The sequence below is a fragment of the Leptosomus discolor genome, chromosome 3, assembly GCF_034619465.1.
Source record: "Leptosomus discolor isolate bLepDis1 chromosome 3, bLepDis1.hap2, whole genome shotgun sequence".
NCBI lineage: Eukaryota > Metazoa > Chordata > Aves > Leptosomiformes > Leptosomidae > Leptosomus > Leptosomus discolor.
The window spans coordinates 46,689,070-46,702,112 of NC_141393.1; the positions used below are offsets into that span (position 1 = coordinate 46,689,070).

Below are 13,043 nucleotides of genomic sequence, written 5' to 3' on the forward strand. Positions count from 1 at the left end.
AGTTAAGAAGCTCTTTGAAAATCCCAGACTCTGGATTAGTGGATCTGGATTAGAGATGCATTTCAGATTGATGACAATTACAGAAATCAAAACAACCTGCCCTTTATTACTCTGAACACAAACTATAGTAGGAGCAGAAATCAGCTCAAGAACAGGATGATAAATTACGTATGTGCCGAGTGAAAATTTATGTTCCAAATCAAGTGATTATTTTGGATTCCTTTCCAACACCTCCCCCCACCCTTTGGTGACATGTACAATGCTGCTATGACTAGGTCTCACCCTTGAAGCTGCACGTTCCATGTCTTATCCATATTAACTCAGTTACAAGCAGGGAGAAAAAATTGGCTTGGGTGTTGCTGTTCTTGCACTTCATACCCCCCTCCTCTTTTTTTAACCCCCCCTAATTGGGAAACTGCAACCAGCTTGTTCTAATCAGATCCAGTGAAAACATGACAGCACCTCATCAGCCTTGAGAAAGCAGGTGTGTGTCATGCAGACTTTTATGTAAATAAATCCACAGGGAAAAAACACCAGTTAAATAACTCCACTCAAGATTTTCATTGTACGGTGCAGTAATGGAGTAGAGATAAACTCCTAATGTACTCAAGACAAAAAAAAAAAAAAAAAAAAAAATCTTCAAATTGCACTGCTCAGTGAGGAACGAGCCTGTTCCTGAGCAACTTTTCAGATATGGATCCTCCTTTCTTTCCAGGAGATGCCCCAACCGGCCTGTACTCCGAATGTTTCTGCCCAGCTGCCACCATCATCAGCTTTCTGCCAAACTTCCCAAGTCACAGGAACCCAATTCATCAACTGAAGCAGAATGAAAAAGTATCTTAGTTCATATGTTCAATTTTACAGCTACAGAGTAGCTTTGCAAAAGAAATCCCTTCATCTTCATTGTACCAAATTCAATAGCACTTATTAACAAACAAAAAAGAGCTTATTTTTTTAAGTTTCATGGCAGAGATTACATGTGTTATGGCAGCTACTACCAGCAACGTAGTCAACATGCCCATGAGGCAGACTTCTATCTTTGAAATTATGGAATAACGTGTTCTTACGCGATCTTTGGAAATTGGATTTAAAGATTTAATAAACAAACAACCCCTCAGTGAGGTAACTTAGCTAAAGACTTTTCCAGATGTAAAAATATCATATAACTGAATTCCCCTTCATATATAAGGTCTTATTTTACCTGGATCAATATTCTGCAGCAAATCAGCAGAACACAACTCTATCAAACCTCATGATCCACACTGTTCAACCACGTATGATCTTCGATACGAGCTGAGTAGAGAAGGCAGGCCACACGCCCTGTGCAAACTTCACAAATATTACCTGTTTATTTCATGAACAATCCACAAAATCCCACAAATCCAGTCTTTCTGGAGTTGTACTGGTACAGTTCAGACCAGTCATTCAAAACCAACTGAACTCTGCCAATGACCCTTTATTTTCGCCTGCAGCCTCTCACCCTACGATGCTACAAACTGTCCTTCACCCTTTGTTAGCCACCCATTCTGTAACACATGTGGACATTCTCAAATTAAGGAAACACATCCAGGTCACTTGTTCTTTAGACATGCACTAAGATCTCCAGAGGTCTCTAAAACCACACTGTAACCCCATAGTGCACCACTCAGGCCCTTCCAGGACTAGGTCCACACTACTGACTTTTTCACAGACCCCTTGTCTTCACACCTTTGACCTGTAGTACAGGTTCTGTACTACAATGAATACAACCTAACTGTTGGCTGCCTACAAAAAGGAGTTTCCACCTCTTATATATTACAGCTAGTGATTGTACAGCTGCAGGGTGAGTCAGTTTGGCAAACTAAAACAGCTGTATGCCAGAAAAGATTGGATTTTTTTAATTCAAATTACACAGCTTTCCATGTTAGCATGACAAGCACTTACAGCAAACACCTACCAAAATTATACACTTCCTGCATACTGCAGTCCTGCATAAGCCAAAACACATAAGGCCAAATATAAATGGACATTCTACATAAAAAAGACTAAAAAAAAAAGTTGTGCAGTGTAAGGAATCTACTGCGTCCGATTAATAAACCTACTTCTTTGATAGACACATGCATCCACAAACATGCAGTCCCAGAGCAGTCTGTTCCATTAAACAAAGCACTGTCAAATGAAAGATTCATACTTCTTCAGGGGAATTTAAGATCCCAAACACAAGTATTTACTAACACATTAACAGGTTTGGTTACGTAAGAATGATGCTTGACTGCCCTCTTCAGGTTAACCCACAGTGTATAACGTATTTCAACCAGAGAAATAAAAATCTCAAGCCTTACTTCACAGTCAGTGATGTAATTACAATGAGCAAACTTATTCTTTGAACCTGTCCAGAAAAAACATGCTCTGTTCTGGCACTGAAGGATGTTTTGGTGCAAAGAAATCAAGATATACTCCATATACAATCATCTTAGCAAAGATCCCGTATCTCTGGCAAGATTTTGTTGACTTTTGGCAGAAGAAAGTTAACCTTGACCTTCAAGAGAGGGACTGGTTACACGGGACCTAACTCAGCAGAACTAAGCACGTACAGGCTAATCTAGCAGAAACATGTTCAGTAACAGCATCTAAGCTGAATAAGTTTGTCTTACTCTTATTCCAATTTTCTTTGCCTTACAACCTCCTCTCCTGTACCAAAAGCAAACTATTCTGCAAGTGAAAACTGAGCTCAGGATTCACACCTTTTAAATTTCTGGCAAATATTTTCAAAACACACTTCCCAGAGAAAAACTAAGAGCATTTGTCCAATTACAAATGCAGTGTGATTGTTAAGATCACAAAACCTATTGAAATTCACCATAGTTTCGTCAAGTAGAGCAGCTGCTTTAAAATGCCCTCGAAGAACCTGACTTCTATCAGAAAGCTGCAGCTACAATCATCTTCGGACTTCTAATTTGCATCAAAGGGGACACTCTGTAAAGCGTTCAGGCTCAGTAACACACAAGATACAGATCGAACCTCAAGATTCTCCATCCTTACAGCAAGCCCAACAGTTAAGAGCAAAAGCTGTCAGCCCCATCCCGTAGAACACCAAGGATAGGGCCAAGCTGTCAGATTTCAGGAGCAAACACTTTTCCTATACAAGACAGAGACTTCACTCCTTCCCTTTTTTGAGAAGAGAGGAAGTCATATTCCAGCTTTGTAAACGTTAAGGAGCCCATCCTTCGCTATCAGCTGCACTTCTGAGCTTGTTGCTCCTTCAGTGGCATTTAAACGCAGATCTGTGCATTCAAACACAGCAAAACACATACCTGTCTCTGGGAACATCTAGAGCAGTGTTGTAATCTGGTGGCCCTCCAGGCAGCATATTGAAGAGCAAGTGATTTGTGCCTCGATCCCACCTAAGGCAGAAGAAGAAAAGGACAACAATTAGAAAGGCATCCTCAACATACGGATGAGAAGTTCTGTCAAAGCCTACCTCTGCCATTGACTTGCTGTGTCCTCCCCTCCTGCATTAACCTTAGTTTTTTCCACTTTGTGCTTTTTAACTTCACACACTGAAGTTTCAGTAAGTACCTGGATAACTGTGCCAAAGCCTGAGCTGTCTCCTTGATACGGAGCGTGTTCTGACTGAGGACATCTATGGATGGCACAAAAAGGCAGGCCCGGTTGACGTCATCAGTGTAGAATTCACTGTCAGAGATGGCAGTTAGCAACTCATTGTATTCCCTGGAAATGGTGTTGCTCACTGACGTCCCGTATTCATCCACATATTTTTTCAGTGAGTAGATGTATACCTTGATTTTGTTTTTGGGATTGAAGCCACATCGATAAACATCAAAGCAAGTGTGCATCCTACAGCTGAGGTCTCCCCGCTCAGGAATGGGACTATCAGCAGGAAGCTTGACCACAGGCACATCATGGACACTGCGTTTTTCAACAGTCCAGTCACTGGATGACTCAATGGAGTGAGGCCAGAACTGGAACACTCCTGTAGCAATTAGGCCAAGCAGAACTATGGAAAAGAGAGTGATGTAGTAGATGCGATGCTTGGTTTTCATCCTTGGGATGAGGGCTGGACCCCGGGTGTTATATTTGGCCGACGCACACATAATGGAATCAATTACCTCTTGTCTCTACAAAACAGAAAGACAGAAGTTTTAGGATGAACTCTGGAAGATACACAGTTATCACAATGCAGAGAAACATCCAGTTAGCCCTTACAAGACAGGTTCTTTGCCTCAGCAGATTACAGCAAAATTTCTTCAGAGGCTCACATGTGCCCCCAGAACATTAGATGCCAACCAGGACAGACACTGGGCAAGGACAATATGAGGCCAATCTGTTGGGTCTTGTAACAGAATGATGTTATCAGTTAACAACCACAAGTCAGAAAAGGACGTGGCTTGGGCAGAGAGGGGAGAAAGATGTCTCAGACACTACAGAAGTCTGAGTCCTCGTAGGCGGCACTCCATCTACATCTAAGTGAATTCATAGACAATACTAATAAAATAATAAAACGCTTATCTACAAGTGAAGAGAAACAACCTGCATGCCCCGCAAAGGGCTTATAACAGGGCATCACACTGACAACGTGTGATGCCGTTATAAGAAGATGTGTGATATAAGAAGAACTTAGGATGGTTATACTGCTTCTAATGTAAAGGAGCTTTTAAAATGAATTTTACAGGAGCCTCACCATATCTGACTAGAATGATGCTGAACTACGGCCAGTAAGAAAAAGGAACTTTGTCAATATGCCTTTGGGGGCAAAAAAAGTGTTCTGTGAGCTGCCACTGCAGCTACATTAAGGAAAGCATTTAAATAATAGTTCACTGTAGTCTGAAGAACACTTATGGTGAAAAACATGATGTAAAGTATCACAGAGTCATACAACTACTGTCATCTTTGATGTTTTTTACAAGTTTTTACACACAGAATTGCCAGCAAGACGCAATTTAACTACAGACTGAAGAACCAGCTACTTGCTGTCTGCAAAACCTGTTTAGGTTTTCAACTAAAGCTTCCACAATAAATAAATCCAACCTGAACTCTCCACAGCAGAAGCTTTTTAAATGCAGTAAGCACATTCTTCCTGAAGAAGAACAAGGATGGAATAATTATGTGTTTTCCCTTAGGACAAAGGGGATGTTTTCTTGCTTTGTGGGCAAGAAAGAACACCCGAAAGTAAACTGTAGAGTAGACAACAAATATGAATAAAGGAAGTATCAATAAGGCATTAAATAGTCTTTATAACAAATTAGGTTACATTTATTTGGCAGTTCTTAACAAAAGACTCTTAGGACGGGGTGGCTAATGCATGAAGTGACTGTACTTACACACAGCAGCACAAAAAAAATCTCAGATGCTAATAAATATTCCGCTTTTAACAGTTGCTCTCACCAATTTACATTCTGATTCTGGAGACTGCTTTCAAAGCATACTGTACAAGATAATACACACATGATGCTGTTACCGGGACAGATGCCAGAATGCTACATTACTATCCATTTTATAACTAAAATCTTCCCATACGCTTCTGACTGTTAACCATGTTATTCCTCCTTCCTGACAGAGCACCAGAACCACTTGGATTATGACAAAGATTATGATTTGCAATGAGCATTTGAGCCACTCAGCAAAGCTGCCCAGACCTAAGCCCAGGGGGAAAAAAACTCAGTGAAACGGAAGCGTTGAACCACTTTCACACCGCACAGAGTCCCCTTGGCCAACCTGCCGGCACCAGACAAGGTGTACCGGCATTTGGAGCATTAGAAGTAAGAGGAATCCGCCAAAGGGGCGGCAAAATAGTGACGGAATGTAACAGCCCGGTCACAGCCGCCGCCTCGGGAGGGCCCTGGCTGACCCGGGTGCCCCGCACCCCCGAAAACAACCGGCCGAAGCCAGCCCCGCCGCGGCTCCCCCACCTCCTGCTTCCTTCCCCGGCCGCGGGCACAGGGCAGGAGGCGCGGCCCCCCGGAGCGGCGGCACGGTGGGGGCTGCCGCCAACGCCCGCCACAGCCCTGCCCGGCCCAGCCCGGCCCGGCCTCCCCTCACGGCGCCGGACCAGGGCGGCCCGCACCCCCCACCGCCCACACTCACCTCCGCCCGCAGTGGCTCGGGCCCCACGCAGCGAAGCTCGCCCGGCAGCCGCCACCGCCTCCCGGCCTGGCAGGGGCGGCGTGCGCAGGCGCCACCACCCACCCGCTGCCCAAGAGGGTCGCAGTCCGGCCGCTCTACCGCGAAGCGCGCCCCCATGCGGCGGGAGGGCGAAGCTGCAGGGGGCAGGTCACGGCCCGGGGAGGCGTGGGTGCAGAGGCAGGGGCCGGGGCAAGGGCAAGTGGAAGGGCCAGGGCAGGGGCAAGGGCTAGAGCCAGGGCCAGGGCAAGTGGAAGGGCCAGGGCAAGGGCAAGGCTGCCATGCTGCTCAGCCTGCCGACACTCAGTGGCTGCAGGGGTTTAAGACCCTTTTGAATTCACCCGTGACTATAGCTCCTTTTTTCGGGGAAGAAACCCCGTATTTTCAAACTGCCAACATTTCCAGGCAAAGGCCATGGCCTTTCCTCCACCCCTACCCCATGTTCCTGCCTCAGCCCCTAGCCCCGTGTGCAACCCCACCACGCCATGCAGGCTCCTTGCCCTGGCTCACTTCCAAAGCCTGCTTTACATTTTGGGGAGTTTTCTTGACTGTTGGTGACTTTCCTTCCAACCTGGTGCTGGATTTAGCCCCAGCCCAGTGACTGAAGCCTGCTGCAGGATTCAGGAAGGCCTCTTGACACTGAAGGGATGCTTCTCCAGCCAGAAAGGGCACTGGGACGAGATAAGTGTTTATCTGGGCGCCCAAAATTTGTAACCAGTGAGCTGCCACTGCCCTGTTTTTCCATATATTTCCATTCCTGGCTCACTTTCTCCCAGTTTTGTGCCCCTCTCCAGAACGATTTTGGGCTTTCTCATCGACCAAAGACTTTTGGGTCATGTGTCACTTTCCAACCTGCTGGATCACACTGTTTAAGTGAGGAAAAAAAAAAAAAACCAACCAGACTCACACCTTTTCCAAACCTTTCTCAAGAGCAACTTGAACCAACCCCTGTCTTGACAGCAGACAGAGCAGAACAAACCTGTTGCACAGAACTTCAGCTGTGCGGGAGTCACAGAAACTGGTTTCAGTCCCCAAAAAAATGGGAGCTGACTTGATCTGTAGGCAAACTGACCCTTTGCAAGGAAAAAAACTAACTGGGTAAGGTGCTGCAGCTGAACCACACACACTGCAATGGCGCAGTGGAGAGGTTCCAGCAGTAGTAGCATATCATCTCTGCATGTGGCACCCATGTTCTTTACCTTTCTCTGCTCTCTGGGCTGATACCAGCAGACCCTGACTATGTTCAGTGCCCCTGAGGTGGAAACAAGGATGACTCTACATCTCTGGCCTGTAAACAGTTCTCACCTGGTTACTGGCTCTCTCCTCTGCCAATCTGAGGACCAACATGGGCTGTTTGAGGAGCAAGTCCTCTGTTTTGTAAAGCTGCAGGTCTCCAGGGAACATTGCAACAGCCATGGAGCTACCAGAGCTCGGTGAGGTCCTGCCATACTAACTTCTCCTGCTGTAGCCCCTTCAGTCGCCTGATTTCTGGGCCAGAAGCATCTCCAGTCTGCTACCCGCTCTCTGCTGCCTGGGGTGCAACTCAGGCCATCTCTGTTCCTACTCTATAATCCTTGGTTGTTTAAAAGACTCTTGTCACGTGTATCTCACAGTGTCAGCTTTTGCTGGCCTGACATGGATTATTCCCCTCTTCAATCTTTCTTGTATCCATTTTTATATATTTGTATCTTATGCACAACAGGGAGGCGATGGTGTACTATCCTATAAAGTGTGGTTGTGAAAGGGGGGGGGGATATATGTACCTGTTCCTACTCCAAATATCTGAACTGAGTTTCTGTCTCTCACACACAGTGTCCTCAAGCAGCCTTGACTGTCAGCAATGGGTTAGTTCTCTTCCACTTCACCCGCCTGTGGGAAAACTGCTTTCTGCAAAAACATGCACACACAGGGACAGCTCAGTGCTCCCGCAGGGAAGGAGAAATGCTGTCACTGCAGTGCTTTTCTTCTTTCTCTCAACCTCTTCTCACACAGGTTGCAGAGCAGGTGATGTAGTATTGTCCTCAGACTCACTGCTACCTTCTTTATCCTGCCTGTGACATTCAAAGCCAACAACAGAAAGGACTCAGGGATCTTAAAGCATCCTTTCTGAGTGCTGGTACCGGCTTTTTCCTCCTCCCTAGCGCAAGTCACTGGGGTTTGTTACAGCACATAGTGTTTCTGGTTTTAACTCATCAGCTTGAAATTGCTGTGAGCTGCCCCGTTCATAAATCAGAGGCGGGAACTCTCCTTCTGGAGGGTGAGTGGACAGTGTCCAGTTTTGTGAATCAGAAGGGGAACCATTCATGTGCTGGGGTGAGCGCTGGATCTCTGCAGCCATGGGACTCACCAGCGTGAGCTGTACTCAGATGCGACACAGCCAGGGAGGGGGGTCCACAGCCCCATCGCGTGACAGGGACACTGGCTGGTCCACGTGCTGCCGGGGGCGGGGGGCGGGGGCCACCGAATGCAGCCTGTGCCAGCCCATGCAGTGCCCACGGGCGTTTCCTCTGCCTCCCTGCTCCGCCAGGGAGAAGAAAGTGCATCAAATCAATTGTAGCTGAAATATTCACGGAGGCTTGGTGATCGTTTCATCCCTGTGGGAAAATTTGGAAAGCAGTGCAGTTTTATTAGAAGCTAGAATAAAAGAAATGCGAGTAGCATCAGATATTTTATAACAAAATAGCAAGAAAAATGGAGGATGTAGTCTGTTTTGATAGAGATTTCCCTGAAACCACATCAGGGAGCCTGTTTATATTCTAGTGATGTAGCTCAGCCAGACAAGTCTGCAGCACAACACCTATTTTTAGACTCCAGGTTGCCATTTATAGCTTGTAAAAATACTCATCAGCATTTGGCTATCGATTTTTATAAATGCACAAGGGAAGTCAGCTATTTCACCTCTCTTTGCTTTGCCCTTTTATGTCCTGCTTTCTGTGACTCTTTGTGGTCCGTCTGGGAATTTGTTTTTAAGGGCTTTACCATCACGCCATACATTTTCCTGCTGTGACATACAGCAGCATATATTTTCTGCTGGGATGATCAGTATGCAGAAGAGAAAGAGACTCTCAGAGAGCCTTCTAGTGCTGTGTCTCCACAACATAAAGCAGCTCCATGTGAGATTATGGTGCACCTTATGCAGTCAGTGCTGGAAGCAGCACATTCTGAAAACACCTTTATAATAAAAGGAGATGACTTTAGAAGGAAATATGAGGGGGAAAACCAGTGGCTTTGGGACATCTTTTCCACCTTATTTTCAACCTATGGCATAGCATAACTAAAAAGTCATAGCTTAATATTTTCTTCTGAAAAGTTTGGTAATGGCTACTGCCAATATATAAGGCGCTGGCCTAAATGAAAGAGTTTCTAGTACAAGAGAAAGCAGGATATTTTAACAGCCAGGACATTGCCTTGGTTTACCCTTTTGGTTTATGTCTTACAACCAAATGATACCCTCGTTTATATCAGTTGATTTATGATTAGTCTAATTACTAAACTGTATCTAGCAGGCAATTGTATGGTTTTATCTCTTGAGCCAATCCATCGTACACCTCCAGTGCTGCTGGTTTGTGACTGGTGGCACTGGCCAATACAGTGATCGGCCTGATGTCTGTGCCTCTACTGCCTTCCTGAATTCGAAGGAAAAAGAGACATAAGTATACTTTGGAGGTCTGCTGCTACAGCTCCCACCGAAAGATGTGAGACGTGAGGAGATTCAGGCAGGCAACTGTTCCCCTCAAAGAAACTGTAACGTGGCAGAAACATGCAGGTAGAAACACTCTGACAGTGTACATGCCCCCCTCCCTAAAGCTTTCTGCTGCCACGGTTTGCAGATGCATTAATCTTTAATCAATTGAATGCTTTCTGCAGTGGTCAGGGAAAGAACAGGTCATGACGAGTGTTCGCCTAGAATAACTAAGTCCTCGTGCATGAGCTGTACCATCAGACCTTGCTGGATAGCAGCAGGGAATAGACAGAGAGCTAAAAATAGCCTTTCCTTGCAGTGTTTTTCCGGACTATTTTTGATTCTTCATTTTGATAAGGTCAACTGGCTATTTGCTAAAAATAACCAATCCTGGCAAACTGAGGACAAAAAGCAGAGTATTTATAACCATCTCAGACTCTTTGGTGCACTTGTAAGCTGCATATAACCTAGGATCTTGTCATTGGTCAGTTGCCAGTGTTTTATGTAGTTAGTAATAAATAAAGCATTAATTGGAATGAAGAAAGAGTGTATCTTGCCACTCTAATTTTCTCAGGTGGAATACACATCTCTTTGTACATACATCCTTGTAGGTTACCTTGCCCTGTTCTTCATGATGCACTCTGAATTGCTTCAGGAAGAACCAAAACAATCCCCTGTTAGGTCAGCCAATCTTACAAAAATAGCTGCATATGCAACTCAAAGTGCAAAAGCAGCTTTACCCTTTTGCACACCTGATACTTTAGATGCAGAAATTTCCAAGCGCTGTGATTCATGTAGCTTCCTCCATGGGAAGGTTTTTTATCCAGCCCTTGTATGCCATCACCTCTCTGACGAAATGAAATCACTGCTCTCCCAGCAGCACAAGAGAGACAAAGGGATTCTGTAACCAAGTAACTGGAGGAGGACTGCAAAGAAATTGTCAATATAAATGATAATTTGACCCCAAGGCACGTTTTAAGAAACTGGGTGGTTATGGGGATGGGGGGGAGCACCACAGCAGCCAGCCCAGTCGTACGCTCAGTCAGATGCATTCTAATAAAGACAACAACTAAGGTATTAGCATTTATTTAGAAAAAAAAAAAATCTAATACACATTTGAGCAGCTGCCCTTCCTCAGCTAAGGTAGAGAACTATTAAGTTATTAGTGAGTATTTTCCCTTACAGATACTTTGCTTGTGATCTATTCAGTTTCAGTAAGAGAAAACTCATCTTCACAGATTCCTTCCTTAAGCAGGCATGATCCTGCGTAAATATTTATCTAGAATGGGCCCCACCTCTGCTGTTTGCTTAACTGCAAGTAACACAGGTCAACAATTTGGAGATTCGCAGATTCTCCTCTCCCACAAACATGGACACATCAACTGCAGACCTGAAATGTATGTTAGGGATGTTTCTACGACCGAGACCAGTGCCATATAGGAAATTCCCACCTCTGACCTAGGAACGCTGAACATTTCTCTGGAGTAGAGAGAGAAGGCGGCGGGGGGGAAGAAAGAGAGAGAGACGGAAACATGGCAAGGACCATGTAACCATCTAGGCACCTCTCTGGGCTCAAATGAAGGATAACCTGAACACAAACATTATATGCAAAGTGGATTTTATCATCTTGTTTAATTACAATGGACACAAGCAATGAAGGCACAGTGTTATACTCGTCTTGATGGCACTTCTTACTTTAGATAAAATGCAGCAATTTTTAAAAATACAGATCTGACTGGCTTGATCATGTCAGGTACTGCTCTCTCTGCCTAGTGCTTGACAAACTGGTAAAAGAAAGAAACACAGGGAGGACAGACCTCAATCATTTCTCCGTCAATCTTTTTTTTTTCCCCTGTAGAGATTTGCCACACAGAAAAAAAAAAAGGCCATTAATAATAACGATAAGAAATAGTGAGCAAAAAACCATCTAACACGGAGGTAGCAGAAGGAACAAACACTTTGTACAGGCAGAGCCTGTGTTTTTTCTGTCAGGGTATTCTTACAGCAAATACCGTTCCATTTAACGTCTATATACATACACACAGGACTTCCTAAATGTTTACCAATTCTTTTCAAACCATAAAGGCCATTTTCAAAATTTATGGGGTTTGTACAGTCAAAACAAATGTTTAATCCAACAGCAGCCTCATAACATCACATTTCTCTGTAGCCTCATTTCTAGTTACAGTTCGAGTTTTTGTGACTAAGCTAACATCCCTCAGTAGAGAGCTCCTCAGGCAGGTGTGAAACCTGAAAAAAACATGGAAAACATTCCATGCAACAAAGCATATGTCTGTCCTGTTATTTTGAGTTACAGCAGGCTCAGATGGAAGTGACTGTGGGCTGTATTATATTAGCTGAGATGATTCTGAAAGTATATTACACCCTCTTTCCTACAAAGGTGTGCTTTACTAGCTGCTTCCACAGAGAAAGCACAACAAATCTGCTTTCTGAGCAGTAAACATCTACAGGTGAAAAACATTATATTAATTGTTACTATTGTATATCAACATGCTCCAACCATAGGAGTGACCAGAACACCAAAAGAAAAGAAAATTAGGAGCAATTAATGAGTTGAGTTTGTTGTAAGAATCCCCTGAAACACCACTTCAACTAATGCCTATACAGTCTTACCTGGTTCTTCATTTCAAAGAGCTTTCTCCCCCAACTTTTGTTGCTCAGACCCTCCTTGGGATACATAAATAAGAGGGAGCAAACCAGTAAGTCCATTTGTGTTTTGGTTGTAGGTCTTGCCTCTCATTCCATTAAGGAGACCTGTCTTGTGCTATAGCTTTCTTTGTGGGCACCCAAAAGCAAATGGAAAATAAATTATAATAATGAAAGGATGTACTTAAAAATGTTGTACGTGGAAAAATACCAAGCCAACGGGCAAATATGATGCTTATAACTAGCCCTTACAGTCACCTTACCAATCACCTCACCAACCTTGCCTCATCGCTGGCATCTGAGAGAGGGACCAATTACTCCTAACAGCCACCGCATGTAGCACCATCTTCTCCTCAGCCACAGGTCAGACTCTCCTTCTCACTATCCAGGCAACTCTCCACCATCACCTCACCAAAGTGCAGTCGCATTAATTATTTGCTACCTATGCCTCAGTAATTTGGTTTATGATATAGACATGTGCTTTTGGCACTCATTATGACATGGTCACCAGCCCAAATCTACGACGGCCAAGAACAAAACCAATGGAGCCGCAACAGTACTGCTGTGAGCCATC

At 44.5% G+C, this 13,043-nt stretch overlaps 1 protein-coding gene across 1 annotated transcript in view; it reads right to left on the reverse strand.

The window, feature by feature from the left end:
* Positions 1 to 6,107, reverse strand: part of EXT2 (exostosin glycosyltransferase 2) — a 79,393-nt gene extending 73,286 nt beyond the window's left edge. The window contains exons 1-3 of the mRNA XM_086462041.1: positions 6,085 to 6,107; positions 3,559 to 4,118; positions 3,294 to 3,383 (exon numbers count right to left, since the gene is read on the reverse strand). Of these exons, the coding sequence (XP_086318167.1) occupies positions 3,294 to 3,383; positions 3,559 to 4,094 (626 nt within the window). The 5' untranslated portion in view covers positions 4,095 to 4,118; positions 6,085 to 6,107. The remainder of the gene's footprint in view (positions 1 to 3,293; positions 3,384 to 3,558; positions 4,119 to 6,084) is intronic.
* Between the last annotated feature and the right edge of the window lie 6,936 nt (positions 6,108 to 13,043).